The sequence below is a fragment of the Besnoitia besnoiti genome, chromosome VIII (assembly GCF_002563875.1).
Source record: "Besnoitia besnoiti strain Bb-Ger1 chromosome VIII, whole genome shotgun sequence".
Classification (NCBI taxonomy): Eukaryota; Apicomplexa; class Conoidasida; order Eucoccidiorida; family Sarcocystidae; genus Besnoitia; species Besnoitia besnoiti.
Window position 1 is genome coordinate 2,736,386 of NC_042363.1, and position 23,951 is coordinate 2,760,336.

At 56.9% G+C, this 23,951-nt stretch overlaps 3 protein-coding genes across 3 annotated transcripts; all 3 read left to right on the forward strand.

Moving 5' to 3' along the window:
• Window positions 1-664: 664 nt before the first annotated feature.
• Window positions 665-6,287, forward strand: BESB_085050 (uncharacterized protein; the record flags this gene model as incomplete). The annotated part of the gene is made up of 5 exons (XM_029366855.1): window positions 665-4,164; window positions 4,509-4,776; window positions 4,857-5,122; window positions 5,248-5,620; window positions 6,147-6,287. 5 exons carry the CDS (start codon window positions 665-667, stop codon window positions 6,285-6,287), a joined length of 4,548 nt encoding a protein of 1,515 aa, XP_029217315.1.
• Window positions 6,288-9,523: 3,236 nt separating this feature from the next.
• BESB_085060 (RAP domain-containing protein) lies at window positions 9,524-14,938 on the forward strand (the record flags this gene model as incomplete). Its single annotated transcript, XM_029366856.1, has 11 exons — window positions 9,524-9,639; window positions 10,224-10,349; window positions 10,852-10,926; window positions 11,423-11,576; window positions 12,046-12,126; window positions 12,273-12,436; window positions 12,963-13,091; window positions 13,225-13,326; window positions 13,620-13,745; window positions 14,127-14,222; window positions 14,770-14,938. 11 exons carry the CDS (start codon window positions 9,524-9,526, stop codon window positions 14,936-14,938), a joined length of 1,338 nt encoding a protein of 445 aa, XP_029217316.1.
• A 3,126-nt stretch (window positions 14,939-18,064) lies between these two features.
• Window positions 18,065-23,694, forward strand: BESB_085070 (putative small subunit DNA primase; the record flags this gene model as incomplete). The annotated part of the gene is made up of 12 exons (XM_029366857.1): window positions 18,065-18,137; window positions 18,814-18,986; window positions 19,291-19,434; window positions 19,735-19,817; window positions 19,952-20,060; window positions 20,187-20,261; window positions 20,760-20,824; window positions 21,131-21,601; window positions 22,328-22,380; window positions 22,560-22,652; window positions 23,071-23,211; window positions 23,636-23,694. 12 exons carry the CDS (start codon window positions 18,065-18,067, stop codon window positions 23,692-23,694), a joined length of 1,539 nt encoding a protein of 512 aa, XP_029217317.1.
• Between the last annotated feature and the right edge of the window lie 257 nt (window positions 23,695-23,951).

The following is a 23,951-nucleotide window of genomic DNA, read 5'->3' on the forward strand; positions in this document are numbered from 1 at the left end:
CCAGTCAGGATGGAACAGATAGAGGACGACGTGGTCGACTGACTGCATCTGCCATGAAGATTTCTACCCAGCTTCAGGGGCTCCCCGGGACCCAGGAATGCGCCGTTTCCCACATTTCCTCTCTATCTTTTTCATTTCCAGTTCAGTCTGCTTTTTCATCTTGTGCTGCGGACTCCCAGGCCGCCTTTTTGCCCCCCGCTGCCCGCCCTCTCCGGAGAGGCCGCCGCCGCGCCCGCGGCGCCTCTTCGTCGACAGCTGAAGCTCTCGTGTCTGCATTCGAGGTTTCGACTCGTCGGCATATCCCCCTGGGCTTTATCATGCTGATTGGCGTGCAAAGCGGACTTATGCCTGTTTTCTTCTCTTTTCTCCTCGCGCATCCTTGCACACCGCCGCCGCCGCATGCACGCGTGAGCCTGTGAAGACACGCTAGCTTTGCTCCGTCTGCTCTCTCCTCTTTTCGTCGCGTGCAACCCCGAGGGCTCTCCTGCGAGAGGAGAGCTCTTCACGAGTATTCGAATGCATGGCTCCTTCGGGCGCTTCCTGGCGAGCGCCAGTCAGCTGCCGCGCCCTTTCTCGCCCTCCAGGGCCCTTGACCGCATGAAGTACCGCGAAAGGTCACTCTTTCCTACCTTTCCTCTTTCTCCGCTCTCCTCCGCGCCCCAGCATGCGAGGCTTGGCGGCGCTGCGACCCGTGAGGCGACATGCCAGGGACGGGAGAGGGCTGATGGCTTGCTCTCACCTCCGCCTCGCAGTCTCCGCCCTCCTGTTTCTCCTGCTCGCCGTCGCCCTTCCTCTTCTCTGGGGAGGGACCAGCAGCCCCAGGCCTGCGCGGAGCCCTGGACCGCCCCGGTCTGATTTTCCCGACTCCGGCGAACGCGGCGAGCACGTAGACGGAGGCGCAGACGGCGAGGACTGCAGAAAAAACAGACGCTCGCGCGACCCTACGGCAACGCCGGCGCCGTCTCGCTTTCTTCTGCCCTGCGCCGTCGCCCGACAGCCTCGTGCGGCGACGGCGGCTACTTGGTCGCTGTCTCCTTCAGCGTCCAGCGGTGAGGGGACTGTGCAGTGGCGGAAGCCACAAGGGAGAGCTGGGGAAGAAGGCAGCGGCGTAGAACAGGGCCTCCGAAGCGTCTCAAGAAGACGACATGCGCCCTGCGCAGGTCGAGAGCGGAGGGAAGACCGCTGGGTCGACAGCACTCGTCGAGGCGCGGCAGGGGGAAGACCAGCAGAGACAAGGGAGATCTGGCCTCTTTTCCGTCAGTTCATTCCTGTTTTCGCCTCGGCGCTGACGCTGGAAGAGCCCTGGCGCGCGCGCGACTCAGGTTTGTCTGTCGGTTCCCTCGACCCTTCTCCCTCCCTCTCTTCGCTCTCCTTCTTCAATCGAGACCTCCACAGGCGCGCCTCCGTGCCGACCAGAAGGCCCTTCTTTCCTCAAGAAGCTTCCGCTTTCCTGAAGCGCAGCCCCGAAACAGAGGACGCGCGCGCCAGCGAGGGTTTTGAGCTCACGCGAGGCAGGGGAGACGGGGTCGGCACACTGGCACCCGACACGCGAGAAGGACAGTTGAAAAACCGAGACCAGAAAGGCGGAAGAATCGGCAAAACACGACGTGAAGAAGCCCTGGAGAAGCTAGGCGCTTCAGGCCTCACGCGCACACACGTGACGAAGCGTGAACAAGCATCCGTGGCCAGCGGAGGCGACAGACGAGAGTTGATCCTTTTCAAAAATTTGTCTCCTCTCGCCTTTCTCTCCTCTGCTTGGTCTGTCTCTTCCGCCGCTTTTTTCGCGCTTTCCTCTTCCCCTTCGCCATTCTCATGCTCCGCGTCCGCTGCGCGTTCTTCGTCTTTCTCTCCGCTTTTGTCGCGGCGATCCTTTGCTTTTCCGCGCTCGCCTCCTCTTTCGGCCGACTTCACTTCATCGGAAACTGCTTCGCGTCGTCGTGTCTCGCAGCGCGCTTCTTCTCTTCTTTCCTCCTCGGCTTCGTTCCCTCCGTCCTCCTCCGCGTCTGCTCCCTCGCGCCCGTCAGTGTCGACTTCGCCGCATTCGCCTCAAGTCCCTTATGCGGGCCTTCCTTCTTCCTCGGCTTCTTCTCTCTTTTCGTCTGAGGAGAACGCAGCTCCAGACGCTTCGCCCGCGGACTTGCCGGCGGAGGAGATAGTCCGCTTCCGCCGCAAGCTGGAGGAGCTGACTGGGCTCGAGTTCTCGCACGAGTTGAAGCGCCGCGGCATCGCAGTGCCGGCTAAGGAGCCGCAGAAAGTCCTCGACGCCCTAGTCCGCGTCCTCCACAACGAGCTCCGCGACATCGATGCGAAGCATCGACTCGAGGCGCGCCACGACGGCGAGGGCGAGGGCGAGGTGGACCTGGAAGGCGCGCCCGCCGCTCGCGGAGGGGAGGAAGCGACTCAGCCGCGACCACACTTGACGCAGAGCGAGGCAGCGAGGCGCGAGGCACTTTTGAGTGCCTTGCAGCGTATGCCTCTAGAAGAGGCTGCTGGGCTCGTGAAGGCCCTCCAAGACGCGGAGCACAGGGAACGACGCCTCCGACGCGGCGCGGCTGCTTCTTCCGCCGCGGGCGGCGGCGCCCAGAGCGGGCAAGAAGCAGCCGCGCTGCGTGAGGCGGCAGGACGTGGAGCAGAGCACAAGGCGGCAACCGAAAGGCTTCGAGACAGTCCCGAGGCGCGCGAGCCGCTGGGAGAGAGAGGCAAAGACGACGCGACGGTTGCCGAGAAAGAGACGAGGCGACCGCGAAAGTCTGCGTTCGCGCACACGGCTGAGGCGGAGGAGGAGGACTACGGGAGCGACCCGAGTGGCGTTGAGCCGCCAGAAATCCGCTTTTTCCCTGAGGCTGCCTCGGCCGAGTACTGGCGGCCCAAGCACGCGTGGCGGAGCGAGCTCTCGACTCTCGCGGACCAACTGGAGCTGCTGAGCGAGAAGAGCCCGTCTGATCCTGCGAAGCTGCTTCTCGGCGAAGGAGCGCGCAGCCGAAAGACAGCCTTCTCAGACGCGGCGGCAGACGCGCGAGGTGGGGACGCCGGCAGCGAGCCGGGTGGGGCGAGTGTGAGGAGACACAAGGCCCGTGGACGCCGTGCGGCGGGCGATGGCGCCGATGCGGAGCGAGGCGAGCGGAGGGACGAGGCAGCTGTGTCTGAGGAGGAACCTCTCGCAGACTTTCTCCCTTCGTGCGATGATGGAGAGCCCGACGCGCTAGACGCGCTGGTGGAAGAACACGTCGAACGCGCGCCTAGGCTCGTCGCGGTCAAGGACTTGCTGCGCCGCGAACTCGTGACCCTTTCTCTCGTCGCCGCGCGACCTCCCGCTCCTGAGGCCGAGGATGGACGCCCGTGTGTTGAAGGCGAAGAAGCTGACAGAGAGGAGGACGCGCGAGGTGCAGCGCATGCGCAGAGCGGATCCGCCGGGCGAAGAGGCGCCGGCAGCGGAGCGGACGCGCTGTGGGGGCCCCGTCTGGCGAGCCGAGACGAAGACGACGAGGAAGAAGACGAAGACGGTGAAGAGGACGTGGATAGCATGGAGGAGGGTTCGACGCACAATTTGTGGCGCAGAAGATACAAGGGAACCGACGAGGAGGACGAAGAAGAGGAGGAGGACGAAGAAGAGGAGGAGGACGACGATCCCGACTCGCCGGCGCCGCAGCTCATTCTGCCGAAAGGCTTCAACGCACTTTCAAAGGAGAAGCAGGAACGGCTGCTGCAGATGCAAGGCAGCGCGGACTTCAGAAGAGAAAACAAGCGCGCGGCCCCCAAGAAGGCGACAGGAAAACAAACGGCGCCGGCAGAGGCAGGCGTCGAGCGACGTACTTACACGCAGGTACAGCATGAAGACGATCTGCGGAGAGAAGCAATCCGCCTCTTTTGTGCCTCTCCCTCCCGCGCGAACCGCTCGCTCGCCTCCGCTTTGTCGTCTTCTGAGTCGCCTTCCTCCTCGCTGGGGCACCGCGCGAGAGGTTGCGGCGCAGAAGGCGGGCGACCGCGGCCGCCGGGCGACGCCGCAGAGACGCCTTCTTCGCCGCACTTCTCGGCTTACCTCGTAGCCTGGCATGACATCGTGGAGCGGCAGGACGCGAGCCAGAAGGCTGAGGAGAAAATTGAGGAAGACGAGGAAGTCCGCAGAACTGGCATGGTGCTGCTTCCCGATGCCTTCGGCTGGAGGTATGCGCGTCGAAGAACGTGACTCGCCACGACGCCTTGCCATGGCGTCCGGAATGCGAAACACCAACGCATGCGCAGATCTGTGCGCATGCCCGTTCATCTTGAACTATCCGCATTTCTATATCTTTGCATGCGTGCTCGTGACCATTTGCGGGCTTCTTTCGGCGAGGCTGACACCCCCCCTCCCCCCCCCTCCCCGGCGCACCCGGGTATGTGTCCATCGAGAGCTGTTTAGTAGTTTGCATGCAGTCACACGCACATACATGCATCTCCGTCTCGTAGAAACCCTCCGCGTCGCATGGAGGTGTCACAGCGAACTCGGGTTTGTGTCGTGTTGCCTTCAGCGACTTCTTCGTTCGCGGCGTCGCGGATCGCCTGGCGGACTGTTGCAAATGCGTCGTGCTCGTTCCCGACACTCGGACGCTTTCGAGTGCTTCGTCGGCGCCTCCCCCACCGCCCTTCTCCCCTCGTCTTTCTGCGTCGTCTCCTCCCTCTGGAGCCTCTGCGTGTCCTGCGCCTCACGCAGTGCGGCGCGACGAGCTCATCCACTGTTCTCTGCGCTTCCTCAAAGCTGCGTTCGCACTCGACTCGGTGGCGCTTGTCGGGCTCGAAGTCGGGGGGGGCAGGCTCTGGAGGCCGCGGCGAATTTGTTTCGAATTCGCCGCGAAAAGCGGAAGTTGTTTGGCTCCCAGGCGACCGTGGAACCGCGAGATCTCGCGCAGCTGGTCGCCACGCCTCCTCCGGACCCCCACGCGTCTCCGCGTGCGCATTCGGCTGCCGCCGCGGCCGTGTCGCCGGCGCCCGCGCCCGCCGCATGCCCTCCGCCTCTGCCTTCGTTCCTCACAGGCGAGATGACGCTTCCTGATGCGGTCGTCGCCTTCTACCCGAAAGGCTTCCGCCCGCAGTTTGTCGGCGCGCACATGGAAGCCCCCACGCTCGGGATCTTTGCGGAGCCGCGGTCGGCGGCTCCAAAGAGCCGCGACCGCGAGCACGCTGGCAGCCGCGAGGAGGCGAGAACAGCACTCCGCGCAGACACTGGCCGCGGAGCGGAGACAGACGCTGCACACACCCGCACGCCAGCAGCAGGCGCAGGCAGGCCGCCAGACGAGAGCCTGCGAGGGCTGGGGGGGGGATCGGTGCCGCAGGGGAGGAGGACGCGGAACGCAACGCACAGGTGAGGACGCCTGTCGATCTTGCACCACGCGGATTCGAGGCTGGCGACAAGGGCGAACGCGAACAGCGAGAGCAGGCGGTCGCGGCGGGAACGCAGCAGACCGGAGAAGTCGAGAGCGCGTGGGAGGGTCGCGCGGGCGCACAGGCACTCGAGAAGGCGTTCCGCGAGTTTGATCGAGACTTCCAGAGAGACTTCATGATGCACGTCGTCGACGGCGTCTCGTCGGGCTTCGCGCACCGGTTCTGGAACGCCGCGACGAAAAAAGTTGAGAAGAACAGAGAGGTAAGCCCCCAGGAAGATCCCTCTCGCAAGAGAGCCTCGCACGGGGCGAGGCGGAAACGACGTCCCGGATCGGCCGACAGGAGATAGACAAGAGAGATAATCACAGGAAGCGCAGGCGAGCGACCTGCAGAGTGAAGCTAAAGACACAGAACGCGTCCGCATGCAGGGTTGAGAGAAGCAAAGCGAACAGCGTTGAAACCTGCGGCGCGGCGGACGAAAGCCTAGACGCGCCGCGCACGAACCGACGCAGACAGCACGCGAAGCAAGGCAGAGAGAGGATAAGCCTGGCGATTCATCAGGGCACTGCGCACCAACTGCAGGCCTGTGCTCCCAGGATCCGTGGTTTATGGGGGCTAAAGTCAGCTTAATCAATAATGTCATTTACCATGTTTCGACTGACGTGCCCAGTCACCACTCGTGCGCGCCGCTTCAGTTTTTTGTATGAGCAGTCTCGCTCGATTGTCGTCTTCCTTGTCCTCCCGATTCGAGGGAGCATTCCGTCACGTCGCTTGCTTTTTGTTCGCAGGCAGCAGAAGACGCGCTTCTCATCGCGACCTCGTGGCTGGATATCTGGCAGTCGCCGATGTCTGAGCCGCCGCGCTTCAACGTGATCAACGACTTGACCGATTTCCCACAAACCTTCAAAGACTTCCGCCCGCGACGCTAAAAGGCGCCGAAGGAGACAGAAGGCCCCCTTGCTGTGGCTACATGCCACCGCCTGTGCGTGCCTGAACAGAGAGACTCCGAAGACCTTGTTGGTTAGGGCTCTCTGCGCCTCTACACGGAGCGCTGCGTAAGCGGTCTCCTCTTTGATGCGTCTTTTTTGCGAGAAACCTGTATTGCAAGAGGCGGTGGACTGCGCTTGCTGTGGCTGGCGCCCTCTGGCGCCTGGAGGGCTTCAGAATTTTTTATTTTTCAGCAAAGTGTCGCGTTGGCCTGCGCCGGCGGGAAACGGGGGGGGGGGGGGGGGGGGGGGAGGCGCGGCTGAAAGAGCTAGGGACTCGCGCCGGCGTCTCTTGGGCGAGACGGGCGCGCCCGTAGAGAGGCCTATCATTTAGTTATGCGTGGGAAGTCAAGCGCATTGCGCACGATTCTTTGTTTCATGGCAATTTGCGCGCTGCATCTCAACATTTTGGCATGCTTTCATCGAGTGCTGAGGCCGAGTGCAGTGTGTATGCAGATGTAGCGATCTTCTCGTCGAGCGCGTCGAGCGAGTGAAGCTCCCCCCGAAAAAATTCCGCAGACGATGTAAATCTTGCGTGGCAAGCCGGACACGCACGTGCATACAGGCAACCCACGAGTGCGTTCCATCGCCACACACATTATCTTTACATATATCCATATATATACATATATATTTGTATATGTAGAGCTCATTCGCTCACGTGCGCAGACGCGCCGACGGGACGCAAGGACAGACGAACCAACTAGCTCGACCTCCCTTGCCCGCTGCGGACGCTCCACAGGCCGCCGTGGCGCACGCGCCTGCTGGAAGTGAGACACCCAGCGTGCACCAGCTCCAAACAGCCGCTTCTTCAAGAGCAATCGCGGCAAAGCTGCACCCCGCAGGCGCAGTTCCTGGTGCAGAAGACTTCCCCTTCGCCCTTGCCCATTGGTGCAGCATGCCATCATGCACACGCGGCCAGTTGTTGACAGAGGACAGCGAGCGGTGCCTCACTCCTGAGGGATGTCGCTACGTGTGAAGACGCTGACTGTGCCAAAGCCGGGTTTCTTAGTGCGCGTTCTGCATCCACCTCTGCCGTCAGACACTCGGCGGCACAGCTCACATCAGACGGCGCATGGCATCGCACGGTAAGAGCTGACGCGGCCTCAGGAATCGCCCCGGAGCGCGCAAGAACGTGTTTCCTGCCTCTCGCCGCCCAAGAAATAAGGCGGGAAGAAAGTTTCTCGGAGCTTATCTGACTAAGCAGAATACGCGAGAGACGCGTTGCCCACTGCCTCAAGTACACACGCGTATAGATGGACAGGAGCGTTTGCAGGATTGCCGCCGCTGCATGCATGCTCCTACAGGCTACCGCAAACAAAAACCTGTATCCGCATGTATCTAGAGAGGTGAAGGCATCGCCGCGCTCCAACTTTCTGCCTGTACAACGGCGTTTCCGCTTTCCTGAAGGGACGCACGAGGCCGCTCTGTCGCACACGGCTGCCGCCTTGTGAGTCGCCCGCGTACCACAGCTGCGAAGGCACTCAGCCGACAGGTTCGCACAAATGCGTAAACGCAAACCTGAATCTGCATCCGAAGATACAACATAACAGATGAATGCTCCTTCAGCCATTCGTTCCCTGTGTTTACCACGGGGAACTACCACGGAATACCAAGTTCTCTGCCCATGGCTCGAGCCAGGCTGTGTACGTCGATACTTCGGCATCGTACGTTTCTGCATTTGCAGGAAAAGACACATCTTTGTTGAGCGAGCGTTCTGCGCAGCACCTGAATCTACCAGTACATCCAATTGAATAGGCGAACCCGTTTCCGCATGCATATATAAACACCGCAAATACATATGCATATTTGTGCCTGTATATACATATATAGATACATGAATACGTACATATTACACATATAGATTCGTGTATGTGTGCGTTGTGCGCTAGGTTTCCCTACCGAGCTCTTAGGCTCTATAGATAAGATCCACGCGTGCAAAGCCATGGTTCCCGTAGACATATCCCTTTCCTCTATTCAAGAAAAAAAATGGCTAAAAGATGTGTTTTTGTGTTTCGTGCAACAGCGTCGACCTTCGTGGCACCGTTCGCGAGTGTCTCTGTAGCTACACGCGAAAAGTCGATTTTTCAAGGCATGTGCATGCACGCGGAAGCCAGCCCCAATCGGTCTTTTTCTGCCGCAGAAAGCCGGTACTTTTCCTGGAAAGGGCGAGAAAACGTTGTGGTTTTCCTCTGAATGGAAGAGGGAAGCTTTCTTCTTTCTCGGCCGTCGTCTCGCTCGACTGTAGCCGCCTTTCTGCGGGAGAGCAAGCCTCACTCGACGACCCGCACATCCGAGCGAAAAGAAACTCTGGTTTCGAATTAATGTCCTTCACTCCGGAGGCAGGGTGCTTATCTGTCCCTTTTGCTTCTTACGGCCGCAGTCAGCTCTTTTTCTCGCGCTTTTTGTTTCATGTTTCATCGCCGAGCCGGTCGGGCTTCCTCTCTTCCCGAGAAAACACATTCCTTCAGTCTGTCTGCGCGGCCGTCCCTCTCACGTGCGCCGCTCGGTATCCTTCGCTGTTCAGGTGCCCGTTCTTTTCGTCTTCTTTTCTCCTCGTCTCTCCATCACAGTCTCCCTGGCGCTGGTCTCTCAATGTACGCCTGCGTAGCTTCCCTGGAAAGCTGCCGCCCCTTCTTTTCTCTCTCGCGCCGCCTGTCTCGCCTGTCGTGTGCTCGCGTGCGCCTTCGTTCGCGACTTTCTCTCCCTCGCAGCGGCTGGGGATGGTCTGCTCCTCCGGACTCGTCTCTGAGTCTTTCTTCGTCTGAAACGATGACGCTTCTTCTCCTTCTCTTCGAGAAGAAGCGAGTCTGCCGTGCGCGAGAGGAGCACGTGACCCCAGCGCGCACAAGCTAGAATTTTCAAAACAGTCTCGCTCTCGGCGCGCCTTCCGTGCATGCGCGCCATCTTTTTTCTTCCATCAACTCCTCGGTCTGACCACGTCTTCGTTACTCTATTGTTTCTCTCCTCTCTCCTCGCTTTCTCTCTCATTTCGAGCTCCTGACTGCGCCGCGGCGGCTTCCTACCTGTAGACGCTTTCACGATTTCGACTCCGCTTCCCTCTTTTATCGCTTTTCTCCTGCCGTCTGGCTTCCAGTTGGAGACTCTTCCCTCCTGTCGACGCCGCGTTGACCTTCGTTTCTCACCGTTCGTCTTTTTCTTCTTTCTAGTTCGCAGCCATGGGACTCCTCCGGCCCCGCGAGCGTCTGCTCCTGAACGCCCTCAAGAAGGAGGCAGACATCCGCTACAGAGGGAGGCGCATGCACAAGCGCTTTCGCTCGTGGTCGCAGCAAAGGTAACCTGAACTTATCCAAAACGCCACGTTTTGGGAAACGGGGTTCGTATGTCTTTTCCGCATCTACACACGCGCGTGGAGATAGTAACGGTGCAAGCTGTAAACAGATGACTCCTCAACTTCAACTGAGGAGTCAAGTAGGTACGAAATGTACAAGGATTAATTACGTCCATCCATGCATCTCTCCCTGGCGCCAAGCGTATACTGATGCTTTTCTCGGAGTACTCTCCCTAGCAAACATGTGGACTCCTCTGCAGTTCGTTATCTGCGAAGGCTTGCTGGTCAATCAAAAGAGTGCACATATACGCGTGTTTACACAGCTGTCTGGCAACGCATGTTGCATGTCCTAAGAATCTGAAGTCTTCTTCATTCTCCCCTGTGCCCTATCCGAGCCTTCTTGCGGATTCAACGGCGCTGCCGTCTTCCTTCTCTTTCCTTTTCTCGCGCGTCGCGGAAGGCGTCTGGGCCGCTGCATCCATTTCTCGAAAACAGGCGGTCGCGCGCTCAGGGGAAAGGACACACGCGAATATGTAAGCATATTTGAATGGGATGTGCTAAGTTGCTGCCTGTTTTTTGTTTTGCAGGGTCCGCCATTATTGGCTTCCACAGAAAGTTTGCATCACGAGCGACCCGCGGGCGATGGATGGTGCCTACATTGCAGCCAGCGTGCAGAAAGCCGCGACCCTCCGCAAGCACGATCTCCAGCTGTGGTAGGATGCGAGTCATGCGGAGAGATTTCTTCATCCTATATACTGGCATCGATTCGTGCGCTTATCGCTATACGTCTAACTCTATATCCACTTCTATTTATTTATCTGCCCGTATATCTCTGTTTATATGCCTACATCTATCTATTTTTCTATCTATCTATCTGAAACTTCACCTCTCTGTCTACGTGTCTCTCTGTGAGTTGTTCCTGTGGATCTATTTTTATATACGTATATGCATGTATAGCTTTCTCAGTGTAGGAGACCGCTCGCCGTTCGGAGATGTCGCGTTTCTTTTTTTTCTCCTACTGTGAAGTGTGCATGCAAACACGTCGCTGCAGTTTTGCCTTTTTTTCGTCGCTTGAAATTGTGCGGCTTTGCTGGTGCCTGGAGAGGGAGCTGGTTCGACTTCTGCCGTCGCGATTCGCTTCACTCTGTCTCATGCATGCACGCGAATTCCGTTTTCACGATTCCTTTTCAACTCGCGCGAACTCTCTCCTCACAGGCACGGCTTTTCTCGACGCATTCTGGAGCTCGCCGACAGCTTGACGCCTCAGCAAATGGGATACATCTTTTACGGGTAGGAGCCCTCTTTTCTTGTTTTCTTCCGGCGAGCACCTTCGCCTCCGCGTGTAACCCTTCCTCGCGCTTTGCTGCGCCTGCATGCGCGCGACATGCGCGCCCTGCACGCGGCACACTCGAGTTTTGAGCACATTCAAAAAAACGATGAAAGAGAGTTTTTCGCTGCAAGGGGGTCAAGTCACGTGGCGGCTCTGAATGTGTCTTCTTCGTCTCCTCGATCTGCGTAGATTCCATCCCGCCGCTCCGGCTCCTTTTGCTGTGTGCATTCTGTCTGTCTCTTCTCCCCATGAAAGAGTCCTGCAGGGCGCGGACCGCGCTTGCGTCCTCTGTCCTTTCACGCTATCCTCTCTTTGAAGCCAAGTTGTTTCTATTCTCTTGTGTTTCTCCGAGACGCGTGGAGCGCGGCGCCACCGCCATTCCTGCGGAGCCTCCGCGCGAGGCCTCGCCTGTAGGAGGACTGCATGCGGCTTTTTCTCGTTCGCGTCTCTCCGCAGGTACGGGAAGAGTTTGTTTCGTCACGAGGAGCTCTACCGCGGGCTGCTCCCCTACGTCGTGGACGCCCTGCCCGAGTTCCACAGTCACGCGCTCATGACCGTCGCCTGGGCGCTGGAGCGCGTGCGAGTCAACGACCGCGCCGCCGTCGCGCAGGTAAGAAGAGACTCTTTGCGCTTCCTGGCAACCCTGAAAACTTCAAACCCTAAACCCTAAACCCTAAACCATACAGAACTCCGCACGTCCGCGAGCTGTGCGACCCCCGTGCGCCGAGGGGAAGCCGGGCGTGGAGCGCCTGAACACCGGCGAAGAAATGCTGGAACTCCATCGCATCCCCGCACAGAAAGACCGAGTCTCTCTTGTGAATTGATTCCAGAACGTGCAAACGTCGCATGCATGGTGCAACGTAGGAACCAGTCACTCGCGGTCGCGGCACGGAGCCTGAGCCGTGACTAAGCCCTAAACCCTAGAAGAAACGCGCGAGAAAAAAACTCCGCGCGAGACGACCGCAGGACGCGAAGACACCGCCGACAAAGCGCGGCCCAAGAGCGGACTGTGAGAAGGGAGCGAAGGACGCACGCGTTTAGGGTTTTTTTAAACAGCTTCATGCGGTGTGTTTTTTCAGATAGCCGAGGAGGCGCTCGCGAAAAAGGACATCATGCGCCCAGCCGACTTTATAAAAATCGTCACGTGCGTCGCGCGCATGGTGAGGCGAATACGCGACTTGCTTCAGGAACCTCGGGAGCTTCTCGCTCGCTGTTGGCGGCGCTGTGGACGATCGAGGGCGCGAGAGGACTTCCCGCCTTCTTTCTGAACTCTTCGCGCGCTTCATTTTTGCGCCGTGCCGTTCAGGGCGCAGGCACGCCGTCGCTGAGTGCCGCACTCTCCGAAGAGCTGCTGCGCGTGCTGGACGAGAAGTGCAACGCGCTGCAGTTTCGCGCGGCGGTAGACCCCGTGGCGATGACGACTCTGTACTCAGACCCGCTCAAGATCTACATCCTCGAACGCTTCACGAAGTAAGAGAAACCTCCCGCGAGCTCAGCCATACGCCGCTGCGTAGGGATACGCATTAGAGAACTGGAATTCGTGTCCGGTACGCACATCTCCCCGCGCGATTGGAATGGAGAAGAACGGCAAGAATTGGCTGCTCAAAGTTGCCGTCTACGCACGCGTAATCACACAGCATCCCCGCGGAGGCGTGTTGACAAGGATTCATGAGTTGTGTCTTGCATTTGTAAATTCAAAACTATGAACATGACGTAGGAATGCGGCCGCATATAGATATACATATAGATGTATACAGATATATACTCAGGGCAGACCCGAAGCCTTCACGGTCTCTTTTTTCCCGATAGCGAGGATTCTGGTCACCCTGCGCCGCTCCATATAATAGATAAATACATTAATATCTGTACATATTTATATCAAAATATATGTATTTATATATGTAGATTTGTCGGGAGGTCTCGAGACACGTGTGACGTTTGTAGCGAGGCAAGATTTGTGAAGGTGAAGAGTGCGATTGCGTCACTTTTTTTTTAGAACGGCGATGTGCTGTCGCCCTGCGCACTACCAGAAGGCGTTTCAGAGCGCTGTGGCGCTCCGCGTCCTCCAGCCCCACCTTTGGCAGCAGCTCTCGAAGGCTGTTCGCAATTTTTACATTCGTCTGAGGTAAAATGGATTAGAAATCCGAAAGAAGAAGATAGGTTGAGGGTCACCTCGAACAGGAAACGGGGGGGGAGGAAAGGGGGGAGAGTAGCGGCGCCCTCGTCGATAGCAGATTTCTGCGTTTTCTTCTATGCAGCTTGAGGAGGATTCCGCAGCGCGCGCGACGACCCTCGCCTCTTCACTGGGACGTCTCCAACGCCCTGGCAAAGCTCGGCGTCTTCCATCGAAACACTTTCCAGTGAGCGAGTCACGCCGTCGAGTCGATGGAGCAGCCGTTCGCTGCCGGCACCCGCGTGCATCTGTGAAGTGCCTCACATGCTCACTCATTCAGGCTTTGCGGCCTCTCTGAGTCGTCAAAAACAGATAGACTTTGATGATATAAACTATCTGTTTGCTTCTACTGATGTATCTACAAGAATGCGAATGTGTACATATTTGCGTGGCCGCTCCTCTCTGGTGGTTCTCGTGTCCGAATGATTCCTGTCGAACGCGGCTTTTCGCGTGCCTTCGTTCTGCTTGCGCTGCATGCAGTTGGGGCTGTTTCTGGATCGATATCGGAGAAATCGACGACCGCCGCCAGTGCTGGTTCGTGGACGGGCCCTCTGATTTTTACTCCTCCACGCACGAGTACACAGAGGCGAACAAACTGCAGCACAGGTCAGTTGAGGCTTTCCACCTCCCACCTCCCCCCCACGCGGCCGCGGCTGCGCGGGGGGCCTGTTCACTTTTGTCCAGGCGTCATGCAGGGGACTCCTGTTTCCAGTCGTCTGAGCAGCGAGAAAAAACGACTCAGATGCCCGCGACGCAGCTGCCGGCCGAGGGGTTTCTTCGAAGACGGATGCGTGCGATGAAGCGTGGAAGAATGGAGGCGTCTGCGAAGTGTAGAAATCCTTTGTTGAGTCGGGCGCCTCCCTCTCGGTACAAGAGAGCTCGTAGCCTCCTGCTTCCGCGCCTCATCGGCCTGGAACCACTGTCCTGATATCAATCGCGCGCTTCACGGTTTTTTCTGCTTTTTCCATACTTACTCATTCTTTTCAGAATTCTGTCCGAGCTCGGCTGGAACATTCGCCGCGTGCGCTGGACAGACTGGGTGAAGCTCGGGACAGACATGGACGCCAAAGTGGAATTCCTCAGGTAGTGTTCGCATTGCCTTTTGTTCGATGGTGCTCCGTCTCTGTTCGCTGCTGTCTCTATTTCTGCGTGTGGGGTCGGGTCTGGCCTTGCTCGGTATGCGCCCCTGCTCGGTGTGCGTCCGCCGTCGCCTTCCGTGTTCATTTTCAGTTTTTCTCAGCGGTTCAGTCTTCCGCTCTGCCCGTTTTCACTCATTCCCGCTCGCCTCTCACCGCTTGAGCTTCTTGTCTGTCTGTGCACGCGCTTGAGCCCTCGCTTCCCGCCGTCTTCCTGAGCCTCACTTTCAAAGACGATGTATTTCAAAACGTTTTGGATTCACGACAGGTGAAGAGTCGGACCGACTCCTACGTGTCTCCGCCGGTTCCTCGTCGGGACTTCGTTCGCTTTTTCGAGGCGTGCATGTCCCGCCTCTTTGTTTCCGTCTTCGCACTTCCTTTTACTCCCTGTAACTTCCGTGCGCACGGTCGCCCCTTGTCACTCGTTTCCTCTCGCCTGCTCCAGTCTCCAGGGTCTAGGGTTGCCCCTCGTCCTCTGTGTTGCTTGCCTTTAGAAAGCTGCGCGAGCGCCCGCCGTGGCCGGCGGTGTTGAGCGACGGACCCCGCTCCAGCAGAGAGGAGATGACGCAGAACTTGAAGGCCGCGCGCAGCATTCAACTCGCGCTCAAGGAGAGGCGCGACAGGAACCGCCAGCCGCACTCTCTCGTGATGAATCTCGCGTAGAGCGCGGGCAGGCATCGCACGCCCTTGTGTCGGTTTGGTCTCGTTTTCCTTCTCTGCCTTCTTTGTTGCTTCCGCGTTCGCCGCGGGTTTGCCTTGCTCGGGGAGCGAGAGAGAGGGAGAGAAGGAGGCAGCGAGGCGCGCGCCTTCCGCGTGCTCCCTAACGCCCAGGGCGTGTCTCAGCCGCGCCTCGTCTCGACTAATTTTCTCTTTTCCTCTCTTTCTGTCGTGTCAAGCTGCGTACCTCTCTCTCCTTCTGGCCTCATCTCTGGCTGCTCCCTTTCCTGTCGCTCTTCGCTTGTGCCTCACGCTCGGCGCCAAAGGAATCTCCTCGCGTTTCTGTCTTCAGCTACGTCGCTTGCTGGCCGTGTAGCTCAGTGGACGCTTGTGCCTTGTCGCGAAGTCCTCTCGACAGGGTTTCTGGTTTCTCGCGAGGGCATTCTCGCGTGAAGGCATTGCATGCCTGCGGTCGCCAAACTTCTGCAGCGCATACGCTCGCGCGTGTACGTAGGTACATAAACCTGCACGTATGTGCGCGAGTGGATCCTTCTCTGTGAGGAAAAAGTGCTCGCCAGAACGGTTTCTTCACTTGAATGGGCAGCCTACTGCCGCCAAATAAATTGTTTTCTAAAACGCGCAGAACTGCGCGATGCCTCTTCTGCATCGCAACACTTCCCGCGTCTGACTTGTACGTGAAGGTAGCACGAACAAACATCGCAGTCTGCATCAACAGAACACGACAGATCTCATCAGCAAGTCAGAGTTGCCCTCCATTTCTGCGACATCCCCCACGTGACGGCTCCAACGACTCGCCGTGTGACGGCTGATGCGCGAATGGCGTTGGCAACATGCCGTTTTGCGCGGCAAGCAACTCTACGAAAGCGAATACATCGCGGTGTCTGCATTCACAAATCGACGCGAGTGTCTAGGCAGCGGCGCACCCATGTGTGAGCCGCAATGTTTGGCTGAAGAGGCTCGACCCGCCAAGCGTCACTACCGAAAGCGAGTGTTTGGGAGGAGCGCTGGCGAAATAGGATATATTGGGGACCTCAAAGCAGTGAGTAGAGCTGTCTTGCATTTGCTAGAAAGTAATTATGCAGCTGATAAAGGCCAACGAGGCCTGGTCTTTGCGCGGAGACTCGCCTGAAGAGTTGAGGACACGCTGCAAGTGTCTGAGGCTTCGAATTCAAGCATCTGCACATGCATGCGCGCGAAAACAGACGAGGTGCTTTGCGTCAGCCAAGCGCTCAAATGGGAGTCGTGCCACACACTCCGCAGTCGGACCGGGGATAACAGGTCAGAAAATATTGGGAGTTCTAATCCTCGGATTGTATCAGCACCTCCATGTCGGCTCATTACTCCCTTGTTATTGAACAAGATTCAGTTAGGAACGCTAGTTCACCGTCAGATGTAATACGTGAGCTGGGTTAAGAACGTCTGGAGACAGTTTTTTCCCTATCTACCATATTATCTAATTGGCTTAATTTTCTTACATACGGCTTTTGGTTTGATTGAATTATCGCACCCAGATAACTCCATACCAGTGAACCCTCATAGATGATAACTCCAAGTACGATGCTACTGATTAGACTAGCATCCGAGTACTAGTTTTCTCTCGCTGTTAAGATGAGTGAGAACAAGAATCCATCTATTACGCCTAGAACATAACCGATGTGGAATAATCTTAATGTAGTAGGATATTGAAGTCCAACACTTTTAGCTGTCTGAAGCAGTCCAGTGGGGTGGTGGTGTACTGCGCCTCGGTCTGGCAGGTTTCGTTTCTGCAGCTCACAGAGCCTCGCGGCTTCTAACTGCGCATAAGAACCCGCGTGTGCGATACTGCGCATTGCTGCGGGCGAGGTCAGCCCTCTGCAGTCTTTGCGATGGACGTCTAGCAAACGAACGAGGCTCTTAGCAGAGACACGGATAGGGCAGTGCACATCGCGTCTATACACTCTGGCCTTTGGGCCTAACGACCATCGTTGCGCAGCGACACACAGTTGGCACCTGTATAGCCGTATAAACGAGCACGTACACAGACACCGATCCATACGTCGATACATACGTCGTTACGGCGCGCGGGTGTGTGATTAGATACCCCTGAAAGCTGAGATCTGCGTCCTCAAAAGTGCTTCAGCGAGCCTTGCGCTGAAGACGTAGGGCTCTGATGGCGGCCGCGGCGCCAGCGCACACGCGACCGTGCGTGTGGCTGCAGAGTAATACGGGGGAATGGACTTTTGTATGCGCACACTAGCAATGATGTAGACGCGTGGAGGCGGCGGCTGAGGGTTTTTAACAGATCTGCAGCGAAAATTCGGTGCGTGAGGCTGCTGTCTGATAGTCGCTTCGATGCTGTCTCTGCATGCGGGCTCGATGGGCGAAGGAACACACCGAGGCCAGCCGCGGAGAGTTCCGCGTTTGTTGCGCCTTATACGGCTCCAACCCAGCCGTTTCTGAGTTGACTTTCTGTAGTAAAATAGACACGTGGGTTCGGAGTGAATGAAACGACGCATTTAGGTCGCCCGCGTTTCTTCCTTCTGGAGCATGTGCAGCGAGAAGCTGTGCGGCGATTTGCATGCTGTCTGCTTTTTTTTTTCTCGCGTTCCATTCAAATCTCGCAGCTGCTTCACCTGCAGGGCATGATATCGCCTTCTACTTCGTTTTTCCATTGCATTCTTTGAGAGCGAGGGCCTCGTTTCGGCGCGCATCTTTCCATCTTCTGTCTCGTTCTGGTGTCGCTCTTCGCACGCGCTGTGCAGTCTGTCGAGACACCCTCTTGCGTCTTGTGTTTTTCTTCCCTTTTTTCCCGGTTTTTGTTCTCCGCATAGTAGTCTCGCTCCTAACCACACACGACAGATACAGGGCGCGCTTTCTTCTCTTCTCGCGGAGACATGCCTTCATTCTCTGCTGGACCGCCCGCGATTTTTCAGCAGTGTCTCGGTCTCCGCCTGCACACCGTCCTGTCTATCTAAAGCCCGCCTTTTTCTCTCCCTTTTTTTCTCTTCTTTGTCTTCTCCGAAACCTCCTCCTCTCGCCAGGGTCGCGGCTGATTATAGCGGGAACGGAACGCAGCTGCCTAAGCCTTGCGGCCTAAACACTGAGTTAGGAAACCCTCAAACACACTCAGAGATGGTGCAGCAGAACGACGAGCCTCTGCCGCATGATGCGGCGGTAGCAGACAAAGACCTTCTCTTCTACTATGGTGAGCGGCTGCTTCCCTTCTCGCATCTCTCGTTTATTCCTCTGTTATTCGACCCTGCGCGCTCCTGGCGATCTGTCCCTCGTGGCTGCATTGCGTCATTCGCGCCGTTTTATTCTTCTTCTTTTGGCCGCTCTCGCAGCTCATTCCCGGCCTCTCTGTGTTGGCTGTGTCCTCTCTCTCTTTTCTACTTTATTTTCATCTTAGAGAGGGACATGCAGTCACCTTTTCGCTCTTAGACTGTCCTGTCGCGTTACCGGCGACCCGCCGCCACCCGAGTTTTTTTCTTTCTCTTCTCACGCCCAGCTGTTTTGTCTCTTGCCGTCTCTCCTAGCCTTCCGTGACGGCGTCTTTTCCTCCTCGTGATCTGTCCTGCTTTTCCGCGGCGCGTCGGTAATTTCTTCTCTCTAGTCGGTTTTTTCTCGCTATCGCGTTTACTTTGCTTTGAGTTGTCCTGTTTTCCAGTTCTCGGCTGTTTTCATCCTGCTGTTATCAAGCGCTTCTTCTGCCTCTGTTTTTTTTCTTTTCTGGGTCCGCGACGCCAGGGTTCGATTCCACTTTTACGGCGGCGGTCGCGCGGCTCCGCCGTCGTCGGCGTCTTGTGTCTTTTTTTCTTCTCGCGCGTTCGCTTGAAATTCACACGTTGCTGCCTAGTCTGCTCTGTGGGGTACGCACACAGACAAACTGTTCCCCTTCGGCGAGCTCTCGAAGTGGCTGACGTACAAAAACTCTCCGCATTTGCCAGAGACTGAAACAAACGACCCGCTCTTCCTCGCGAAACGCGAAGTCTGCTTCACGTGCCGCAAGCCGGGCGGCGTCGACAGCGGCGAGGAATTCTTCCTCAGATGGCAGGTGCGCGGTGTACATACACTCGGCCACAGACGAGAAGAAAGAGAAGCAGGGGGAGACACATGTGCCGTTCTCTCCTTCATGCGGGATCTCTGCCGTAGCGTTCTTCACGCGCATACAGTCTAGAGAGAGAGGGGAAGAAATTTTTTGTCTCTTAAGAAGTTGACGAGGGCATTCGCTCGCGTGTGTGTGTGCTGCGCATCTTCCTTCTTCGCTCCGAAGTCTGTTGTCTGCGTTTTTTCGAGCGGCGGCTGGGCACAGCTTTGTGCATGGCTTTCCGTCTCTGGCGTTCGCGGCGCGTATCCAGTCTTTCAGGACTGTCGAGGAGATGAAGGAGCGGCTGAAGGACATGTCGTCGCTGGTCTGCTTCAAGTTCGATTTCGGCGCAGTGTACTCTGTGCCTGTCTCTGAGAAAGACACCTTTCAGACAGCCTTCAAACCCGAGCAGAAAGTGCGTTTAGCCTTCGTGGCCTCCCTGGTTTGGCTCGCCCTGCTGAGGAGGCGTCACTCGTCTTCTGCGTTTCTCTCAAGCCTAGCTGGGGCCTAGAGCCTCTTCGTCTAAATGGGTTTCATGGAAAACCTAAGAGTCGCATGCTTTGGTGGCATTTAGACGCGAATATGCAGTCGACGATATATTCGTGTATCGCAGGTTTAGCCGCGCGTGGCTCTCAAGTCTCCCAGCGAGCCAACGCTCGTCGAGGACGCGCGTTTGATAAATGCGACTTGTTCGTTTTTTCGCGTTTTGCGGCAGGAGTTGGTCTTCGATATCGATATGAACGACTACGACGACATCCGCACGTGCTGCACCGACAAGCGCGTATGCCAGAAGTGCTGGTAAGAGAATCCGTACATATACACATATATAGTTACATATATTCGTATGCATATGGAATTTCATATCTCCGTTGGTTTTCCCGAAACTTGCGCTCACGGCGTACGCTTGGAATGACCTCTGTGTGCGGGTTCAGGGCATTTTTGGATGTGGCGATCTCCCTGCTGGACACTGCGCTGCGAGAGGATTTCGGATTCGAAAACATTCTCTGGGTTTACTCCGGTCGTCGTGGAGTTCACTGCTGGGTGAGTGAGCCGCGAAATGAGGCACGCGACAGGAAGGAAATATTCAAGAGAAATCTGCACGAATCAGCGAAACTGCCAAGCGAATCGCATGCATCGACGTTTTTTCCGTGTGAATGTCGCCTGCAGGTCTGCGACTCTTCTGCGAGGCTGCTGCCGACCGACGGCCGTGCGCAGCTCTGCGAATACCTCAACCTTTGCACGGTAAGCGGCACGAGATTCGGCGGGAAGGATATTTTTAGAAAATAAAAATCTGGAGAGACTGGGGAAGCAGCGCGCCTGAAGAAGACTCGCGCATGCGTTGCGAGGGACTCGGGGTAGCCATTGACGAAAGGGAAAAATGCTGGAGGGAGAAGAGGGAGAGAGACGTGCACGAGCGAGCGAGAGGGCGACGCCGAGGAAGTAGGGTTGGGCGTCCCTCGAAGAAGACTGTAGAGAAGAAGACTGCGAGACGGAGATCTCCGAAAGGGAGAGATGGCTTTCTTTCTGTTGTTGACGCTGAATCACACTCTGGCAAGGATGCATAGAATATCCTCTTTTCCGTCTTCGTCTGTCGGGACGGTTTCCTCTCTCTTCGTGTCGTCGCTGGCGATTGGGGTGAGTCTGCACTGCTCGCCGCTGTTTATTTTTTTGTGACGCGACTGGAATCTCTAGCACGTGCTTGCTTCCGTTTGCGCGGCGATGCTGTTTTTGTTTTTTCAGGGAACGAACCAGCAGATGAAGGTGGTGATGCTGCGCGGCGGCCGCGTGCAGCCCTATTTCGTCGAGTAAGTGTCTCCGCCGCGCGTTTAAGCAGCAGAAACGAGAAAAACTATCACGATCCCTTTTCTATTCATTTGCCGCTTTCTTCTGTTTTGTTTCGTTGAGCGTCACCTCTGCGCGCGTGTGACGGCTCGGGCTCCTTCCTGCGCAGCTTTCTCTCTTCCAGGCTTCCGACTTGTTCATCGTTTTTATCTTTTGTCATCAAAAAAATATGCACTTCTCACGAAGGATATCCAAGAGCGCGTTTCGCAATTGTCCTCGAACGCCTTGTGTGCGTTTCCATCTTCGTTTTCGTTTCTCCTCGATTGCAGCCGCGCCTTCAGTCTGGCGTATCAGCGCTTTCACAAGCTGCTGGTGGAGCAGGACTTCTTCGCGAGCGACGCGCCGCTTGCGGCGACCTCATCTGAGTTCGCGGAGGACACCAGAGGGCAGCGTCACTATCAGAAGTTGTTGAATTACTTGCCAGACTTGGCGGACGGCGCGGGCGCTAACTCCGGGCGCACCAACTGGAAGACCTCCAAGCCCGAGAGGCGCGGCGCGGAGAGCTCTGCTTCGCCCTTCGCAGTGGCGAAGTCGCACATGCATGCGTGGATCAAGCGCCGGCTGTCGAGCGAGAAGAAGCGATTCTCCTCCGAGGAGCTCTTCAACGAGCTCTGCGCCGTCGCCGGATGCCCCCCCCCGAGGGACTTCCGCGGCGGCGTCGAAGACGTGAAGAAAATTCCCTCCTTCATCAAGGAAATCGTGCTGGCCTACTCCTACCCCAGACTTGATATCAATGTCAGGTACGCTGTAGAGGCCTTTTGTAACGAGGCAAGTCGAACGCGTAAGCGGAGGACGACGCACGAGAGCGATCGGAAATGACCGACGAGAGAGATCCCGCGCGCACAACCACGCGTGTCTCGAGGGGGGAGGAGGGAGGAATGGGGTGGCTGACGGACTGTGTCTCCTCGGCTGAAGCTAGACGCCATATTACACTTACTAAAATGGGATCCCTAGGCTTATATAAACGACAATTTTCTGGGGAGGATATACTACGAGTAGGGCTTCTGGTTTACACCTTGAAGGTCTGAGTAGACATGCCGAAGTACGCACAAGAGAACAGAGTCTGCGACGTGCGATAGAAAATGGAGGTGGCGCGCGAGGGTGGATGAGGAACTACGACGGCCTGCTTGAGGCGAGCGTGCTCACCATCAGCGCGCCTTTGTTTCGAGTCTTCTTTGGGGATTCACTCGGGGCTGAGGTTCCTTTGGCATTGCGTCGCTTGCTGCTCGCTTGCGCTGAACCTTTTGCCGTTTCTGTTGCTGGCGTACCTTTCCTTTCTTCTCGTCTCGTCTGCGTTTTGGAGTGCGTTTTCTCCTCTCCAACGCGCGCGTCGTTTCTGTGTCGGTCGGCTGCCTTCGCCCCGACATGCGGAGCCCCTCTACTTGAGTGCGCTTCGTGCCGTTGTCTTCGTTTCGTGTTTCTCTCCCGCAAACACCTCTCTGCTGTCGCCATGTTCTCTGTTTCAGCAAGGACATCGGCCATCTTCTCAAGTCCCCCTTCTGCGTTCATCACGGCACAGGTACGCTCGCTGTAGGGCTCGAACTCCGCCGTCGCTTTCCGTCTTGCCTCTTGCGTCGAAGAAAAAAAGACTCGCGCCGCGCTCCTTCGCCGCCACCTCTGGAGTGAGGGCGTTTTCAATGCTGCTCGGCATTTCATTCTATTTTTTTCTTTTTCCCGTTTTATGTTGGCGCTTTCCAGGACGAATTTGCGTGCCTCTGGACGTCGAGAGTAACCCGAGGGGCGGCGTCGCCAGCAGCTCGGGGTTCGATCCCGCGCGCGTACCGACTTTGAGTGAGCGGTGATTATTTCTAATCGTCGCTTTTTGATACATTTCCGTAGAGGAAGATGGAGACATCACACGCACACAGGCATCTATCTTGTCAGCGGAAAAGGAAGCAGCGCGAGGGAAACAGAGAGACGAGAGCGGGGCGTGAGGAAGTGGGGAGCAAATGCTGACCGGCTGACCGCGAACAGGAGCGCGGGGAGAGAGTGTGCTTCAGGGCCGCGTCGCGTCGTGCCTTCGAGAGCAACAGGCAGCGTCAAGAGGTTTTTCGAGTGGATGAATTGAGCTTGCTAATTTAGAGTCTCTCGAAAGTCTCGTGAATCTTTTGGAAACCGATTTCGCTCGGAGTTCGTCGGGCGTCTTCGCCTCGAGTGGATGTCGAGCGAGACGCAGGCGTCCTCGGAGTCATTCGTTTTCTCTTTTCAGCACTCCTGCGGCGGCAGTTTGATGATCCTGCCCGCGCGCATCTGCCGCCGCACCAGCGGACGTCGCTCGCGCCCTACGTCGAGTTTTTCCGCGACAGATTTCTCCACGGCCTCCTCAAAGCGGTGACTGAAGAAATGCAGTGTGAGTGAACTCGCGTCTGCGGACCGTGCTCGCATAAGTCTGTAGAGTTCGACACGCTGCGCGTGCCTATTGAGATTCATTTCACCATATTGTCTCGTTTCAGTCGATGAAGTGCATTTCTTCTCGACCGAAGGAGTGCCTTGCGCGTGGGCTAGCCCGCCAGCGAGATGTATGTTCATCCACGCAGCGGGCGGCGGGGGAGGGGGGGGGGAGGGGCGGAGCGATGAGACCAGTCTCTGGTGTGCGCTAGACTTCTGTAGCATGTATAAAAGTATATATGTACTTTATATATATACTATATATACGCGTCTGCTCTATACCTGAGTATCTATGTTTACATGTGCATACGTATATACATATATATATGCCGGCTTGTAGATTTGTATGCGTGTGCCATCGGATTGTGTGGTGACTGTGTTCTCAGATGTTAAGAAGTTGCTCGGCGGCCTCGACGCTCAGGTGGAACCTGAGTCGTGTTTCTGAAGAATGCAGAGGAGGAGGAAGACGACGGACTGATACCCCGCAGCGTTTCGCGGAATGAAGAGAGGACGCGCGATAGACTCTCCCTGAGGAATGCGTATTCGGCAAATGTCAAACGTGCTTTGTGCTTCGAAAAACTGATTAAATGCGTGCATGCATGCTTCGTTCGGGGCGGATCTGCGTGGTTCTTCTAACTGGCGCCGCGTGGTTTTTCGCTTAGCCCGCGGGAGTTTATTTTTCTAAGTATCTTTGTTTTAGTC